Here is an 18,686-nt window from a genome sequence, read left to right on the forward strand (position 1 = left end):
AAATGTTTTAAGACGATTCATCATAATTCTGTGAAAACAAATCCCAACAGATTGTAATGAGATGATATTACTAATAAAAGTGACCATCCTCTAAAAATAAAATATGATCCTACTGGATAAACTGAACTTCCAGAAGAAATAAACTAGGGAGTAGGAATTTTAGTTTATCCAGCAGGATCTTCTGTGACTCTTGAAGAATTCTTATTTGATCCCAATTAAGATCCTTTAGGATTGTTTCCAAATTATGATAGGAATTCTATTAGCGTTCTTTTTGGCATTTTTTGACTAGGGATATAAATCCTATATGCATGAATGTGACCTTCCACAGTTGTTGATATTTTGGAGGCACACTTTATCCATTTTTAACATTTTATGTGATTACGAGACCATGACGGTCTTGTTTCTCACACTTGTTTTTCCTGTGGGAGCTGTACATTCAATACATTTAAACTGACTTATTATTGTGCGTCTTGTCACACTCTATGAGAGGAAGTTTTGAGCCGCTGTGGAACAAGGGATTTGTGTACTTCCTTCCCTCCGAGAGGGATATGGCAGATCTGTGCCTCCGTACTATACGGGAATGTGCTGACCAACAGACTGTGGAGGTCTCATTTCCAGTATTTCCTCTGCCTGTCAGCACTCGCGCAGATCCTACAATGAGTTCGCTGAGTCAAGCACCATGCGTTGTCTTGGTTTCTTTGGTCTCTTATCAGCAGAACTTCCTGCATTGTTCTTTAAGAGTTAAATGATTTGACCTTTGCACCTATGAGATGGTCAGCATTATGAAAGCTTAGTGAAGCATTATGATAGGAAATGCATTTTTTCCTGTATCTGATTTCATATTTAACAAATCCAGAACTAGATTGTCTTACAATCTGAATGGCAGAAAGCTAAATTTTTCTGGAGATTTATATTGAACCTGTTTATTTGAAGATTGGTACTTCTACCAGCACAATCTCATGGCAATTCATTACTATATTATGTTTTTGGCGAATTGGTAGCTAACTCATATGAATTTGATCTGCTTACTCCTCAGTGGCAGTTCAATTTAGGGGTGAGGTTAGGGGAGGACGCCATGCTTGATTTTTCTCTAAAAAAAATAAATGATTCATACGAAATCACCACCTCGTAAAATAGTTTGGTTTTCCTGTGAGATTGCGTTGGATCCGCCCACAATTCCTCAAAATGCCTGTTAACAAATGGGGCCTTATTGTAAAGTGTTAAGAATCTTTCTTCAGAGTAAGTGCAGAAAATGTGAAGAATTTGCAGAAAGTGAGCCTGCTCATGAGTAACTGTCTGAATATGCTGCTAGTGTGGTTTTTTTATTTGTGTTGACACGTCTGTGCACGGTGCGTCTATGTGTGTGTGATTTGCCGGGAAGGATCTGATCCGATGAAGGGATTTTGTTATAGGACTAAGTGGTCAAACTGACAATGACGGGAAGGAAAAGAAGCGTGAGGGTCAGTGGAAGAGACGAGGGGCTGTTTGAAGAACAGAGGAACTCTGCTAACTCATATCCTCTCGCAGAGACCCTACCACCCCAAACCCACTGACCACAGACCAGTATAGAAAACAGAATGATCTCAGATCAGTGACAGTTTCACTCAAACTGAACGCAGAACGGTCATGGCAAACATTTGCCCTCACGTAAACTCGCTGGTCTCAAATCACCCTTAACTAAGCTCAAAACGAAGATGAACTACATTGAATAACTAATACTTTTCATAGTTAGTTCATGTTAAGTAATGTTAAAAAATTAGACCTTATTGACATAATTGTTACCATTTTTTTATCTAATCTAATCCATGATCTATGAGTTGTTAATGCCATGCTGAACTGTCCAACGTGCTTGTCTCAAAGTTGGCCATTTTATTTCATTGAAACTTTAAACATCATGAAATCTAATTAGAGTCTTCATTTCTTTCAATAGAGTGTCCAGGATCAGCGGCGAACCCATGCGGCAATAATGGAGTCTGCTCTGATGGTATAGGGGGCAATGGGACTTGCACATGTGCAGTAAGTTTAATTTCCTTCTCTTGCTCTGTCTGGATCAAACACACAGTTATTGAGCATCCATTGAGACTATTTTGGCATTTTTACAGCCAGGGTTTAAAGGAACAGCTTGCGAGAAGTGTAAAGAGAACTTATATGGACACACTTGCAGTAATGGTAAGAAAAAAGCTCCTTTTATTCTTTAGCAGGATTAATTCATTTGGGTTTAGTTGGTGTTTTAGTGTGCCCTGACTGCCTCATGTGCTATTCAGTGTGTAGCTGCAAGAATGGCATATGTGACGATGGCATGAAAGGCACAGGAGGGTGCACGTGTCTGTCTGGGTACACTGGCATGGAATGCGACCGAGGTAAGACTTTGGATTATTATTCTATGTGTATACTATGCATGTGACATTGGATATTAAAACAGCATGAGTGAATGTATTTTTTTCTCTTCAGAGCTCCCAGCATGTGCTGCTTTACGGTGTGGGCCAGATTCCCGTTGTTTTGAGGACATCACAGGGCAGCTTATGTGCAGGTGCAAAGCTGGTTATCAAGGTGATGGAGTCCAATGTACATGTGAGTAATGCACAGGCAAACAAAGCTTTGTTAAAGCTAAGCTTTATTGATGATTGGGTTAGATGGGACATTTCATCGATAGTTAGTTATCTGTAAAGACCATTTGAAATTTGTGTTTTACAATATTAGGAGTGTAATGTATAGTTTCAAAAGATTTGTACTATGTTTTTGAAAGTCTCTTATGCTTACCAAGGCTGCATTTATTTGATCAAAAAATAAGGTAAAACAGTACTGTTGTGAAATACTTATTTGAAATATCCGTTTTCTATTTTAATATATTTTAAAATGTAATTGATTCATGTGATAGCAAAGTTGAATTTTCAGCATCATTACTCCAGTCTGCAGTGTCACATGATCCTTCAGAAATAATTCTAATATGCTGATTTGGTACTCATGAAACATTTCTTATTATTATCAATGTTGAAAACCGTTGTGCTGCTTAATATTTTTGTGGAAACCATGATGCATTTTTTCAGTGGTCTTTGATCAAAAGAATGTTCAAAAGAACAGCATTAATTTGAAATAGAATTTATTTGTAAGAAGGTAAAATTCTTCATTGTCACTTTTATGTATACGCACACAATAAAGTTTATTTTGTCAACTTTTATTAGTTAACAGACTACTAAAAGCAACAAAACTCTAAAACTTTACATTTAGCATTAAACCAGCAATAAACACTATAAACCATCTCATACCAGCATATAAATGTATTCCGTACTGGTTTAATCTGTTAACTTTTTCAGGAGAGGAGGCTTTGTGGTCTCACAAATTCTATTCTTTTCCTTTGTCACATTGTCTATGCAGCAATTAACCCCTGCTTGAGAGGCGTGTGCCATGCAAACGCAGTGTGTGCGCATACTGGGCCGAACCAGCATGTCTGCACGTGTACAGAAGGCTACAGTGGCGACGGCCTTGTCTGCATGCCCATCGACCCCTGCCAGACTAACCTGGGAAACTGCACATCTGGCTCTACTCGCTGTGTGTATGACGGCCCTGGAAAGGTGCGTTTGTGTGTGTGCAAACACTGTAACACACTTTGCACTTATCTGAGCAACTTAAATGTTCCGATTGCTTTGATTATGGTTTGCCATCTTCACAGTCCTGTTGTTTTCCACAGGCTCACTGTGAGTGTTTGGAGGGATTTGAGAAGTTTGTTGAGGGGAAGGGCTGCAGCATGAAAGATATGTGCAAACCAGACTCCTGCCATAAATATGCCACCTGTGCCACAGTGGAACCAGGAACAGTCGAGTAGGTGAACATTTTCAATTGATTGATTTCTTTTTTTTTCACACTCTTTCTCACATATTCAAAACCATGCCTTCAATTACAAACATTTCAGATGTAAGTGCCATGAAGGTTACCTTGGAAATGGAAAAATATGCTTTGGGAACATAATTCAGCAGTTGCAAGACTTGAATTCAAAGCCAGGAGGGGAGTGGACGGGTCAGCTCTCCAGTGCCCTCACACTGTTCAGTGAGTGACTAATTGGTTTTTCACCATTTTTAAAGATATTAGGTGTGTTTGACTTCATGCGGCATTGCACAGACCAATCATATCAGTGAGATATCACTGATGCTATGTCACTAGGATGTACAGTATGCGATCAAAGTATCGCAAGTGCAAATGAAGAACAGTCAGCTGTTTCTGTCTCAGAGTGGCTGGACGAGCTCCGATGTCAACAGCTGTTTCACGATTGCCTGGATTCACTAATGAGAAACAATGACGTGCGTTTCATGTTTATTCGGACACCACCTCACTACTTAATATTCCACGGTCAACTGTTAGCGGTATTATAACAAAGTGGAAGCAATTGGGAACAACAGCAACTCAGCCACAAAGTGGTAGGCCACGTAAAATCACAGAGCGGGGTCAGCGTGGTGTAAAGCACTCCACCACTGGACTCTAGAGCAGTGGAGACGTGTTTCTACAGTGACGAATCACGCTTCTCTGTCTGGCAATCTGATGGATGAGTCTGGGATTGGCAGTTGTCAGGAGAATGGTACTTGTCTGAAGTGTAAAGTTTGGTGGAGGGGGGATTATGGTGTGGGGTTGTTTTTCAGGGGTTGGGCTTGGCCCCTTAGAAAACTCTTAATGCTTCAACATGCCAAGACATTTTGGACAATTTCATGCTCCCAACTTTGGGGGAAAAGTTAGGGGATGGCCCCTTCCTGTTCCAATATGACTGCGCACCAGTGCACAAAGCAGGGTCCATAAAGACATGGATGAGCGTGTTTGGTGTGGAGGAACTTGACTGGCCTGCACAGAGTCCTGACCTCAACCCGATGAATTAGAGCGGAGACTGCGAGCCAGGCCATCTCACAAATGCGCTTCTTGAAGAATGGTCAAAAAATCCCGTAAACACACTCCTTAACCTTATGGAAAGCCTTCACAGAAGAGTTGAAGCTGTTATAGCTGCAAAGGGTGGGACAACTCCATATTAAACCCTACAGATTAAGAATGGGAAGTTCAGTTAAGTCATTGAAGTTCATGTACATGTAAAGGCAGGCAATTTTGGGGGGGCAATATAGTGTCGGGCATTTAAGAAACACTGCATGAATGCCATTGCATTAGATAATGAAATATGAATCAAAGTAGGATTAATTTGGAAGACATGATAGCACAAACACACTTTTTAAGCATCTAATCCACTTCATCTGTGATAAAGTATGCAAACACTGCATGAGCAGGAAATATCCGACTTGACAAATCCTAACCCAAATCTTGCAGATCGAATAAATCCAGCTGAAGTCGAACACACCTACCTTCGGTTTCACAGACAAGGTTTAAGCTAGTCCCAGACTAAAATGCATGTTTGAGCTGTTGAACTGAAACTAACTTGCACTGACATATCTTAAAATACGTCAGTGCCATTGTTTTGTCCCAATATGCACACCAGCATGTTCATAAAAGCTACTTAAATGCCCTAATTGAACTAAGGCCTAATCCTGGCTTAATCTAAGCCAGGCCCTAGAGTATCAACATTACCTGAGATGTTCCTTAGGATAAATCGACTTGAAACAAACGAGGTAGACATACAGTAAAGTGCTAATATTATTTTTGCTGTTACAGATAAAGTCATGTCATGGACCCTGACCTCCCTTGGACCGTTTACTGTGTTTGTGCCAGTGAACAAGGCTTTTAAGGGCACATCTGTGAGTTAGAAAACATATGATACATCCATCTATAACATTCAAACAAATGCTATAAGCGCGCTTTTGTTCCAGGTGAAAACACTGCTGGCTAACCAGATGAGAGCTCGCTATCTTGTTAAGTTGCACATGGTTGCGGGAGAGGTGAACTCTGACTCTCTGAAGAAGGGAATCCTCTTCTATACTCTGACTGGCATGGCTGCCGAATCATTGACAGATGTAAGTGATTGAATGCAGGTTGTGTGTGCGTGTCCCATTTGTTTTCAAGGACGTGCAAATGCAGGAGACAAGAGCGGAATCATCATATCCTCTTTCTTTCCTAAACTCTTTCCTGCTCAGATCTGTTATAATGACGACAGAATCATTAGATTGTGTCTGAAACTGGCAAACTTTTATTTTAAAGGAAGAAAAGGTAAAAATCCGTCTCCATGGTAGCCGTAAGAAAGGAACACTTGTGGAGCAAGACATCTTTGCCTCGAATGGAATAATTCATTTGGTTGATAAGATGATGGATGCAGTTCCTTCTACTGTGATAAGCGAGAATGAGGTTTGTGAAAATGAAGGATTTCATGGAAATGTGGGCTATATCGCATGCAAATGGGAGTTGTTTTCATATATTTTGGCCAATTTGTTTATCTTTTATTTTCAGGAAAACTTGTTGCAGATTCTCGCAAAAAATGGAAAGTTCTCTCAGTTTAAGGCTCTGCTTGAGGTAACTGAGTTTTTAAGTTGATTAAACCCTAAATGCGTGCACTTTAAGACATTTGACCTGTTCTAGAAATTACCTTTTATTGTAGGGAAATAATTTTTTTCTGACCCCTTTGATATTTCTGTTTCTCAGAAAACCAATGTGGCAAAAGTTTTAGAAGAAGATGGACCGTATACACTATTTGCTCCAACAAATATAGCCTTTACCTTCCTAAAGCCTGGCTATTTAGACTTTCTTACTTCTGAGGAGGTACAGTGCAAATATATCAACTGTTTAATTGTGTTCTGTCCAGTCACATAACCGTCACTTTACATTTTCTTTTAATTTCTCCCAATTTAGGGTAAGACAAAATTACTTGAACTGATGCGCAATCACATAGTGTCCACCTCTCAGGTTTGTGTGTGAATAAATGTGTGGTCAAATCCATTTCTAGATCATCATTGATTAGGTACTGACTGTCATATCTGTGTACAGCTGAGTGCCAGCTTCATTGTGTCCAAACCTCGTGCTGTGACCATGGCCAACCAGGTCCTGACATTTAATGTGACGGCTGCTGTGAGTAATAATCATTCATTAAATAGAAAAAAGTTATTTCATACCGGTATGTGCATTTCTCAGACATACACTTAAATGAAGTAATATTTCAGCAAATTTATTTCAGTGGCCATCAAAAGTATTTGTGTATATAAGAAACACTACATGAATGCCATTGCATTAGATAATAAAATGTGAATCAAAGTGAGACTAATTCTGAATTTTTTTACTGTTCTATTACTAAAGATAACACACAAATTATTTCTATTTGTACAAATTCAAACATTAGTGGTTATTAGTTAATGTTCATAGTTAATGTGATGAACTACACCTGTGGTTACTCTATTAACCTATTAACTCTATTTATGAATTTGAGAGTAAATTACACCATACAGCCACTAAAAATTATGCAATTCAGACATTTTAATTGTGACTTAAGGGTCAAAATGCTTGTATTAAACCACTGATTATGTCACAAATAGGGGCAGATCCTGGTCAATGGGGAAACGGTGCTGGAACTGGACGTTGAAGCAAAAAACGGCCGTCTTCATTCACTGGAGGGGCTACTGATCCCTCCGTCCATAGAGCCCATCCTACCTCACAGGTGTGACACCAAAGAAACCAGGATTTATAAGGTAAGCCGTATCTCCACTTGTGTTTACTGTTTAGCTGTATATACAGATCCACCATTCTGTCTTAAATGTATTTATGTAAAAAAATCCCATTTTTAAGTATAAAGACAACTACAAATAAGCCGGTTGACTTACTGTAAACGCTGTGGTGCTACTTGAAGAGAGTGTTCAAGAAGCCTGTTAGGAAACGTGTGATTGGCTGCATTCGAAATCACATACTTCCTCACCATATAGTAGGCAAAAAACATTATGTGACAAGAGTAGTATGTACGAATTCACAGTACCCAGATGATCTACTTCTTCCTGGGAGATTCTGAAGTGCGCATACAATTGACACTTTACTATCCCTTGAGGCCACGGGAGATTGTGAATGACAGTGAAGTGATGTAACTAACGCTGTTAGGTCACGTGACAATGACAACATGGCGAATTTAGTATGTCGGAATTACATTCATACTACACACATTCATACTATACAGAACATACTTTTGAACAGTCACAGAGTAATTACTTATTCAAAATAAGTACCTACTCGAGTATTGAATTTCGGACGCAGCCCTAGTTACCAAACTGACTCGAGGGTGTGTCTTCTCTTCTTTTTTTCACAGGGTCAATGCGTTAGCTGTACGTTTGTCTCCAGATCTACCTGTCCAACTGGTGAATCACTGGTAACCTGTTCAGCAATAACCATTAGCGCATGCTATAATTTAATACAGTAAAGCTTAAGTTAATAACTACTAAAACCTACCTTTTAGTCTGAGTAGAGCATTGAATCAGGCTTGCATTAAATTGGAGTGAAATTGTACACTGAATTTTTTTTTTTTTTTTTTGTCGCTGCTTTTGGACTTCTCATCCTCAGGATATATTCTCCAGAGGCTGTGTGTTCAAAAAGAGTGCTTTTGGCATGGACATACCCAGCCATGGCTGTGCCCTCTTCTGCAATGAAACAAAGACTGTAAGTATTTGTTTCACTATATTTAATACATTTAAACCACAGTATGTGACATTACTTGCAACTGCATCTAGTTTTGCTGGTCAATCGGATCCGGTCTATCTAATCCGGTCATTATTTGTCTTGACTAGACCCCTCAGTGCTGTAAAGGTTTTTTTGGACCAGACTGTTCCCCATGCCCAGGTGGTTTCACCGCCCCATGTTCTTCTCGTGGGAAGGTAAACCACACACACAACACATACACCCACTGTACAGTTCAGCATTTTCAGGCGTCATAACTGTATTTTCTTTTGTTGTAGTGCTCAGAAGGCATAGATGGAAATGGCACGTGCCAGTGTGAGCCCAATTTCAAAGGATCACGCTGCCAATACTGTGCCGACTCCAACAAATACGGCCCGTTTTGTGGCAAAAGTATGAATTTATTTTATAGCACAATGTTTGTGAATACTTCAGATGTTTAGTAACAATATTTTCTTTGCATCCCTCTTCCCTTACACCAGCTTGTGGATGCATACACGGAGTGTGTGATAACCGTCCAGAGGCCAGCGGTAAATGTAAGCAGGGCTCCTGTAAAGACGGTTATACCGGAGAGTTCTGTGAGCAGCAGACCCAGTTGTGCGGACCCAACCAGCCCTGCCATGCCCACGCCAACTGTGTGTCCAATAAGGAAGCGTTCATGTGAGTGTTATATGTCCTTCCATGTTTAAGAGAGAGACCGAGACAGAAAACACCTATGCTACATTTATTTATTAAATTATATACTTTAGGCATAGGGATTTCAAACTGGGGTTTGGATTTTTTTTATATTTAAAACAAAAATATATGTTTAAAAATGTATAAAAAGAAATAGCTTTAGATCGAAATTGATTGTAAAAATGTGATATACAAAAATAACTTATTTATTAGTAGTAGTAGTAGTAGTAGTAGTAGTAGTAGTAGTAGTATTGCTATGTCCAGATTTAATGTATTATCACACATTACAAATGAGTCTTGCATGTTGTTTTTAATTGTAGGAAGGAAGGGAGTCCATCATATTTAGGGCATCCAAAAAAATAAGAAAGGAGAACGTCAGTGGTAAATGGCTTGTTCTTGTCGCATTATTTTATTTTAGGTGTGTATGTAAGCCTGGTTACCAAGGGGATGGATACATGTGCATTGAAAGGGATCCGTGTGCTTTACCACGTCGCGGAGGCTGCAACATCAATGTAAGTCAAATGCATCTGTGTGCTTGTGTTTTATGTAAGCATGTCATGATAACATGTTTATTCTCATTTACCCTCAGTCCAAATGCATAAAGACCGGTCCAGGCACACACACATGCCAGTGTCTGAGTGGTTGGAGGGAGGATGGAGATGAGTGCCAGATCATCAATAACTGTCTGGATCCATCAAGAGGAGGGTGTCATCCGAATGCCACCTGTATCTATGTGGGCCCAGGACAGGTGAGAGGGGTTGTTGTGATTCCCAAACCCCATTTACCTAGATTTACAGTATTTTTGATAATTAATATTCTCTCTAGAGTGATTGTGCTTGCAAAAATGGTTACCATGGAAACGGGATACAATGTGAACCGGTCAATCAGTGTGTGGATCTGAACGGTGGATGCCATTTCCTGGTTAGTGTTCGAACAAATCATCACACACCTGCACAGATCTTAACATACAATGGATAAATGTATGCACATCAACCCTTTAATTTTCCCGTTTTCTCATAGGGTGCCTGCCAGTTCCTGAACCCAGGTGGGTGGCAGTGTGTGTGTGAGGACGGCTACGATGGTGATGGAAAGATTTGTTACGGTACACTAGCACAGGTACCAAATATGACTATGCTATTGTTTGACTGGATGTTATATTTGGATACTTTTTGATGTGGTTATGCAGTGGTCAGGCACAACTAAATGAAACGTATGCAATTTTTGAAATGCATATACTTAAAACGAAATTTGTATAACCTTGTATCATAAGTATTCTTAAAGTTGTTTAATTTTGTTTTTGTAGGAGGTGGCAACAAACCCAAATCTTCAAGAATTCAACCTCTGGATTGCTGTAAGTTTTACATTTTAGTGTTAAAACTTGCTTTAAAGCTACCGCCAGTTTGAATTGAATTGGTCAAGCAGAGACCGCTGAAATTTATTCCACAAAATTTGTACTGGTCTGTGTTTACACATTCCTAATAGACTGTCTACATTTACTGGTGGGTAGTTTGAGTTTGTATCGACTCTTTCTGCAGGTTACATTGTACACCAGCAGGTGGCGACATTTGACTCTTTATTAGTGAGTCAATGAATCATTCACTCAAGCTATTTGCTCACTGGCTGCATCTGAAATCGCATACTCTCTTGAGTAGGTACTTCGCTAGTGCTAAAAAAGTATGTTCTATATAGTATGAATGTAATCTGGGCGTACTACATTTGCCATGTTGTCATGTGAGCTATCAGCATCAGTTGCGTCGTGTGACCGCTTCTCCCAGCCTCATGGGAAAGTAAAGTGTCCCATCATATTTGCACACTTTAGAATCTCACCGGAAGTAGAAGGTCATCCAGGTACTTTTTGCCTACTCTTTAATGCTGTACTTTTATGCCTACTATATAGTAGTGAAGTATGCGATTTTGGAGGCAACCTAAATGAGCGAGTCAATGAATCATTCGCTCCTTCAGTTCGTTCACTAAAATGTGCTACAGTTCTGCTGTGGCTTCATTTTGGAACAAAAATAGAGCAAAAATGTATAAATGTTGTTTGAGTTCCTAATAAATTCTGGAATATTCCATAGCGAGCTGATCTTTCTCAGCTACTGTCATGGGCAGACAATTTCACGCTCTTCGTGCCATCGGCTCAAGCCACAGAGAAACTAAATAAAGAAGACAAAGACTTCTGGATGACCCGCAGTAATCTTCCAAGTCTTGTGAAGTAAGTTCGTCATGCAACCACATCAGCTAATTTGTCATATTGCAATATTTTTGGTAACAATTATTCCTTGTTTCACTCCTTTACTTTAATACAACTTACTGTTTTTTTTTTCTCTCACAGAAATCACATAGTTCCTGGGATATTTGCTCTCGACAATCTTTGTACCTCCCCATCCCCACGACTGGTTTCCCTTTTAAAAAGGACACTTCCTGTTTACACAGCCAATGAAGTGAGAAGGAAACGTCTTATCTTTACCATTAGTCCTAGTGCAACTTTGTCTGTCTTTGAACTTTGCTATGATATTTTGTTTATCAATCTGTTTCTCTCTCTTTCTATCCAGACAACCAATGTTGCAGGAGGAAACATTACTTTTGGAGATATGGTAGCAAAGAATGGAGTTATACATCTTATTGACAAAGTAAGCCACTAGAGTCTTTCAGTATTGCTCTCAAATAAAAACAAGTACAACTTTGGGTCTCATTTACTACAAGTAAAGCAAAATGTGAAACCACACCATTTTTTTATCCTAAATGTAAAATAAAGTCCAACTTATTGAGTGCATATTGAATATGCACACATAAATGCAGAACAAATACATGCACATATTGAGAAAATATGCCACTGTTGTTCTCCCCAGGTGTTGATCCCTGAGCGACAGATGAGTGAAGGTTTACTGGAGGTGTTGAGTCAGAGGTCTGATCTCTCGCTCTTCAGCAGCTCTCTTGTGGTGAGTGTCCAGTCTTGTTGGTCTGCCGCACCTCAAATGACAATTATCGTCCTCTGCATATGGCTTGGACTGTAGTGAATTGTGTTTTTGGATTGTACTTATTTTGCCAGAAACTCAACCTGACTAACGAAATGGAGGAATCTACGGGCTTTACTGTGTTTGCTCCGACAGACAGCGCAATCCAAGAATACCTCAGAAGAACGGGCAAAGAGTCACTGGTATCATACAAACACAAATATACAAAGCCTTAGTTTTTAATGTTGTTTATATGTCTATTTGGTGTTTTAATTGCTTTAAGACAAACCATGTGCAAATTCATAAGTCAACACCATTGCAGAGTATTTTCTCTTTAGAAATGCAGTGAAAGAAATGTGGTTTGAAATCGCTGGTGTTTCTGACGTCACAAACTTCCTAGTAACAAATCACGTCAACGTGTGGGCGGGCTTTAGCATATCATTAACTATGACCACTTTGAAGCAGGGGAGTCTCAAGAGAAGCTTGGTTATCCCGCAATGTTGTTTTATTTGTCGGTTCATATGAAAAATCGGGTACATTTAACAATACAGCAGGGGAATTATGTATATGATGTATATAACGATGTTATGATGAACTATATGCCTTTCTCCACTGACATTAAGTTGTTCAAAGCGTTTCTGAGGATACTTATTTTTAGAAGGCAGACTGATATGAACGAACGGGAACATGGTTCGTTTAACATTAGCTACACTTTATTAGCTGTTTGATAACCAAGTCAAGCTAAAGGCTAATCATATTAATCCACCGTTATGTGTCCGACCCCGACATTGTAAAGTGATACCATTGTGCGGCGTTTACTAAGTTGACCCGTCCTAATGGATCTCTGAGTTGGTGTGAGAGTGGAGGCGGGGCTAATTTGCACATTCTAAATGAAGCAAGGGTTGTTCAAGCTATTTTAAGGCATGAAAAAAAAAAAATTCACAGGGAACAAATGTGTAATTATGTCCCTTTGGTTATCAAAGATGTTTTAAAGGATAAAATAATTGACTTCAGGGGGACTTTAAGTATATAGTATCATTTTTTTGTCATGGATTTTGTGTGGGTGTGTTTGTTCCAGGAGTTAAACGTGACCCGGTATCACATTATACTGAATGAGATTCTAAAAGATGGAGATTTGGTGGATGGACTGTATAAAGATACTATGCTTGGCTTCTCGTACCAACTGGGAATTTTCCGGCAAGATAAAGTAAGTAATGGCTAAATTATTTTAAGTCAGCATGGTACAGTAAATAAAATGGTCAGTCATAAATATTTATGGGATTTCTCTGTCATAGTTGCTTGTAAATGAGGCTGAGGTGAACGTGACCGATATAGAGACCAGTAAAGGGGTAATCCACACACTGTCTGCTGTCCTGAGCATCCCCAACAACCGCTGTGACAAAGCTACCTTATCAAATATCTGGGTGCAATATTCTATTTAACCTTGTCATTTTCTTCTTTTTCTGTTAAATATCCATTTTAAATATGCACATTGTGTCTGTAGGGACCCTGCATGGACTGCTTGTTCCCGACTGAGAAACCTTGCCCTTCAGGAACAAAAAAACTGGTGTGTGCACATAAAGTGGTCCCAAAATGCTTATACTCTAACTAGAGCTGCACGATTAACCGTTAAAAGATCGCAATTTCGATTTAAACCCCCACGCAATCTTATTCCAAGTACTATCATTCAATCTGTGTTCATGCCATAGACCGTAAAAAAATATGGACGACGCGACTTCATCAGTGGTGCCATCAGTTTCAGCTGTCAATTATGATGTCACAACCCCCGTTTTTATATCATCAAATAACTAACTAAAACCAAACATATTTTTAAAAAAAACCAAACACTTAAAATAAAATCTGCATGATAAAAACTGCCTAAAATGACAGAAACCAACTTTGGGAAAAAAATTATATGAAGTGTAATTTGATTGTTTAGTTTGTCTCGCGTCCATTAGAATACACGGAGGGGCGGGGGTTATGAGCTATACTGGGACCAACCACCTGGGGGCGATCGAGACGTTTTGGCTTCAGTTTTTAACGAGTGCGGCAGGCTTGGTTCATGCTGACCCAGAAAGAGCAGCTGTCATGTATAGATATGAAACGGCAACAGTCTTTTCAACCACACCGTATCATTATTTCTGTAACAATAATTCCAATGATCATGGAAGTACTGGGATTAAATTTTATATTTCGTATATAAACTGATGTCGATCAAAATCACCTTTTAAAAGTAACTTGATGCGTCAAATAAAGATTGTATCAATTACAGTTTCACCAGTAGGTGGCAAAGTTAACGTTAAACAATTTCTGTCACTGAATCATTCATTCAAGAGATTCGTTCAAAAACGATTATTCATCTAGTAATGAAACAAGGGAAGTCTTTATGAGCGATTCATTTAATCATTCATTCAAACCCTTTTTTTAATAATTCAAATTAATCAAATATTTAGCAGCAATTCACATTTTGTCAGAACCTTTATTTAATTATGTTATTTTGTTTAGTTGTGTTTTTCGGAATCATGGGAGAATCGTGATCTTTATTTTGAACAACAAAAATCGTGACTCAATTTATCCAGAATCGTGCAACTCTAACACAAACTTTAAAACTATCAAATCTGTTATATTTAAAAACGCATTTATATTGTTTGATTTATTGAAATTTATAAAAAATGTTATTTTACACATTTGGATTTCTCTAATAAAATGAATTTAATTGTATCAAATTATTTTATAAAGTGTAATTATGATGTGAAATATTGAAAAAATGAAAATGTTCAATAACTTGTTTTATAGATTTAGCAAAGCGGTAGAAATCTTTCCACATTCCCCTTTGTGGTGCACTAATTGGGTTGGGTAAAAATAATGTTTCCTATTCATTGTTTATTTTCAGACGAGGCCAAAGAGAAAATGCTTGTACAGTCGAGTATATCAGGAAGAGACATTAATGTCCATCGGCTGTAGGAGTTATTGTCAGAAAGTCAACATTGTATGTACATTATACGTTCTCTTTTTACATTTATTCTTCCATATTCAATAGCGACAGGAGCTTTCTGCAGTTCAGAATGATATCACCGTTTCTCTCTATTTGCAGGAAAGAAAGTGTTGTGCGGGGTATTATGGTATCAACTGTGAGACGTGTCCAGGGTCAGAAGGCCAGCCCTGCTTTGGCAATGGTGTGTGTGTAGACGGGATCAACGGCACAGGGGTCTGTCAGTGCAACCAGGGTTTTAATGGCACTGCATGCGAATCTTGCCAAGCAGGCAAATATGGAATTCACTGTGATCAAGGTATCAGACATTTAAAAAGTCATACTTGCACATACTGCATACTTTGTGAACAGTTCTCATATACAATATGCAATATCTTTCGGTTTAGACTGCAAGTGTGTCAACGGACGCTGCAAAGACAATGTGGATGGAGACGGCAGCTGTACCTGTGATCTGGGCTGGAGAGGAATTAACTGTGCCATTGGTATGATTCTCACCTGTCTCTCACACACACACACACACACACACACACACACAAATTGTAATCTGTAAATAAAAATGTTAAATCATTTTCAGCTATTACATCAGATAGGTGCGGAGGAAAGTGCCACAGCAGTGCCAAGTAAGTTTGCTTTCAAAATACCCACTACTAAAGAGGCAGAATGTTAAAATTGTAGGAATATGGTAATCATTCTGTACCATAGTTTAAATCAAAGTACTACCATCTGCATCACCGAAATGCCACCGCCCCAAAGCATTCTTGGGTGAATCTCATGAAATCAATGGAGAACATGTCATATTACACCTCAAAAAAACGAAACATTTCTCTAAGAATTTGAGGAAAAAAAGTGATTATAAAGTCAATGCAAAACATTTACTCTTAAAAATAGGCATTATTGTGAAATTTTTAAATTTAAAATAACTTATGGTCACAAAATTGAGAGCAAAGACTTTTACACTGTTACAAACAATTCCCATTTCAAATAAATTATATTAAAGTGATAAGAAATATCAGCATATTTGAAAGATTAGATTTCTGAAGTGATCATGATTGGAATTTTTTTTTACTTTGATATCACAGGAATAAATTACATTGTAAAATATTCAAATATAAAGTTTTTAAATTTAAATATTTCACAATAAATGCCTATTTTTAAGAGTAAATATTTTTTGCATTAACTTTACCATTCAAAAGTTTGGTGACAAAAAAAAAAAAATTGTCAGTGCAATTTAGGGTGAAATGTGACCTTTTAAAAAAAAACCCACAACAATACTCACTCTGCAGATATACATGTAAGGAATATTTCTTTTAAAATGGTTTCAGGCACCTTCAAGGCCTTAATCTAGTCTGATTAAGGCCTTGAAGGTGGCTGAAATCATTTTAAAGAGCTGCTTAGGCAAACACTGTCTTTTAGAGCAGGGGTGGGGAACGGTGATCCTGGAGGGCCACTCTCTTGCAGAGTTTAGCGCCAACCCTGAAAAAACACTCACCTGCCTGTAACTTTAGTAATCCTGAAGACCTTGGCCGTGTTCGAAATCGCCCCCTATACCCTTAAATAGGGCACTATTTGAGTGAACATCCATTTTTAATGGTGTCCGAAACAATAGTGGACGTCTTTGAGTGCACTTATTCAATCCCACCATGCACCGCAATAACGAGTGTACATTAGATGTACGCGCTGGAGAATATGCTTGTTCGATGCCCGATCGGCGTATGACAGCAAAGTCCCGCGAGAGCATTTCGAGAGCAAACGAGAAACAACTCCTTATGCGTTTGAAACGTTCTCTCACTCAACCAGACGGTGTACTCTCAACGCACTGAGAGTCGCGCACTGAATGAATGAACTTACCGCTGTCCGTTTCGCCCTATGTACCCTCATTCTCCATTACTCCACTACTCCAAAAACGAGCCAACAAGCTTAAAGTTAACCCTATAACTCTTTACTTGTGTGGCACTGAACTTACTTGGAAAGGGGAATAATAAAGTAACTAATAAGCATTTAATTAAAAAAAAAATTAATAATATTTGTAGTAGGCCTATATATTTCATACTTTATAGTAGGCTACTATTAATATTATGGGCGTCAGAAGCAAAAAAAATGTCGGTGGGTCCTTTAACAGAAACATTTTACTGGAGTAGATGCAATTTACAAAAAATATATTTAAATATATCGGCTTGTTTAAACGTCTGGTTGAGGAAGACACACCTACGGAATACACAATCTTCATCAGCAGCAATAGTGTAGGGGTAAGAGGCTTGACGATAAGATTTGACGCAAATCGATCAGAGGTTCGAATTCGCCTTTTGCCAAACTCGCACTGATCCTTTTTTCCATCATATATCAGATCGGAAAGGATTTTATTTTCTATGAATATGAAGAAAATATTAGAAAAGTGAAAATAAAGCTACTAACGCGTTTAATCAGTGTTTATCAGGGTATGTAAACAGACGTGCTCAATTAGAGACGATAAGTGAGTGGGCCCAATATCATTGGTCTTAAAAAGTGTGTGAGTCGATGCCATCTCCTGGCGAAACGCGGGAATTCATTCAATGCACGGCGCGACTCTCACAGTGCATTATGGGTATTCTCTAGCCGTCGAGCATACATCGGTTGCAAACTCGTTATTGTGGTGCATTGTGGGATTGTATGAGTGCACTTAATAACGTCCACTATGGTTTCGGACACCACTAAATGGCTGTTCCCTCAAATAGTGCCCACAGCTGAATCAATCATCCATCCATCTTCCGAACCGCACTGGTCCAGCCCAATATCATGCATACAGGTATAAATGATCCTTTTTAAGATTATTATTATATTGTTTGATTAAGGTTACATGCTAGTTTCCGTAGCAGAGTTCAGGATAAATCTTTTCATTATTACTGGAGCTGCCAAACAGCAAGCACAAACTGCAAAAACGGCTGCCTTTCCGGCGACTTAGTGTCCGAAATCACTCACTCGTTTTCGAAGTGGACTATATCAGTGGACTAATGTAGGGAATAGTGAATGAGGGTATAGGGGGCGATTTCGGAAACAGCCCTTGATTAGCTTCATGTGTTTGATTAGGGTTGGAGCTGAACTCTGCAAGAGAGTGGTGCTCCAGGATCAACATTCCCCACCCCTGTTTAAGGCCCGTCCACACGAAGCCAGAGCTTTCCATATGCAATCTTTTTTTTACCCTCGTTTCAAGAAATATCTGCGTACACACGAGAGCACTAAAACCGGCTCAAAACGATGTAGTATACATGCCAGGCCAGTATGTGGCGCTGTAATTCTGCCTCAGAAATACACTAAAAATAGAAGAGTTGGGGCTAGAAGGGGTACAGCAATGGTAGGAAGTGAGGCAAAATCTCATAAAATAATAAATAAATGTGCTACTTACTAGATTGTTTTATTTACGCCTACACCTACCCCAACCCTTACAATAATGCAAATACAGTAATTAAATGACGCAATATTAATGTGTGCATGCCCAGTGCCTGTAGTTGTATCCCTTTCTAGTC

At 38.8% G+C, this 18,686-nt stretch overlaps 1 protein-coding gene across 1 annotated transcript in view; it reads left to right on the forward strand.

Annotated features, from left to right (window-relative positions):
* stab2 (stabilin 2) overlaps positions 1–18,686 on the forward strand; it is a 35,332-nt gene that overhangs the window by 2,317 nt on the left and 14,329 nt on the right. The window contains exons 4-38 of the mRNA XM_079816419.1: positions 1,931–2,016; positions 2,103–2,169; positions 2,265–2,360; positions 2,452–2,571; positions 3,376–3,572; positions 3,689–3,819; positions 3,911–4,044; positions 5,641–5,723; positions 5,796–5,939; positions 6,124–6,267; positions 6,370–6,432; positions 6,562–6,678; positions 6,769–6,822; positions 6,904–6,984; positions 7,446–7,598; positions 8,204–8,263; positions 8,455–8,550; positions 8,679–8,765; positions 8,847–8,958; positions 9,048–9,225; positions 9,659–9,752; positions 9,830–9,988; positions 10,066–10,161; positions 10,261–10,356; positions 10,544–10,591; positions 11,316–11,452; positions 11,573–11,681; positions 11,793–11,870; positions 12,090–12,179; positions 12,290–12,397; positions 13,273–13,401; positions 13,490–13,618; positions 15,289–15,484; positions 15,573–15,668; positions 15,761–15,806. Of these exons, the coding sequence (XP_079672545.1) occupies positions 1,931–2,016; positions 2,103–2,169; positions 2,265–2,360; positions 2,452–2,571; positions 3,376–3,572; positions 3,689–3,819; positions 3,911–4,044; positions 5,641–5,723; positions 5,796–5,939; positions 6,124–6,267; positions 6,370–6,432; positions 6,562–6,678; positions 6,769–6,822; positions 6,904–6,984; positions 7,446–7,598; positions 8,204–8,263; positions 8,455–8,550; positions 8,679–8,765; positions 8,847–8,958; positions 9,048–9,225; positions 9,659–9,752; positions 9,830–9,988; positions 10,066–10,161; positions 10,261–10,356; positions 10,544–10,591; positions 11,316–11,452; positions 11,573–11,681; positions 11,793–11,870; positions 12,090–12,179; positions 12,290–12,397; positions 13,273–13,401; positions 13,490–13,618; positions 15,289–15,484; positions 15,573–15,668; positions 15,761–15,806 (3,814 nt within the window). The remainder of the gene's footprint in view (positions 1–1,930; positions 2,017–2,102; positions 2,170–2,264; positions 2,361–2,451; positions 2,572–3,375; positions 3,573–3,688; positions 3,820–3,910; positions 4,045–5,640; positions 5,724–5,795; positions 5,940–6,123; positions 6,268–6,369; positions 6,433–6,561; positions 6,679–6,768; positions 6,823–6,903; positions 6,985–7,445; positions 7,599–8,203; positions 8,264–8,454; positions 8,551–8,678; positions 8,766–8,846; positions 8,959–9,047; positions 9,226–9,658; positions 9,753–9,829; positions 9,989–10,065; positions 10,162–10,260; positions 10,357–10,543; positions 10,592–11,315; positions 11,453–11,572; positions 11,682–11,792; positions 11,871–12,089; positions 12,180–12,289; positions 12,398–13,272; positions 13,402–13,489; positions 13,619–15,288; positions 15,485–15,572; positions 15,669–15,760; positions 15,807–18,686) is intronic.

Source organism: Gobio gobio, assembly GCF_949357685.1.
Source record: "Gobio gobio genome assembly, chromosome: 5".
In the NCBI taxonomy this organism is placed as follows: domain Eukaryota; kingdom Metazoa; phylum Chordata; class Actinopteri; order Cypriniformes; family Gobionidae; genus Gobio; species Gobio gobio.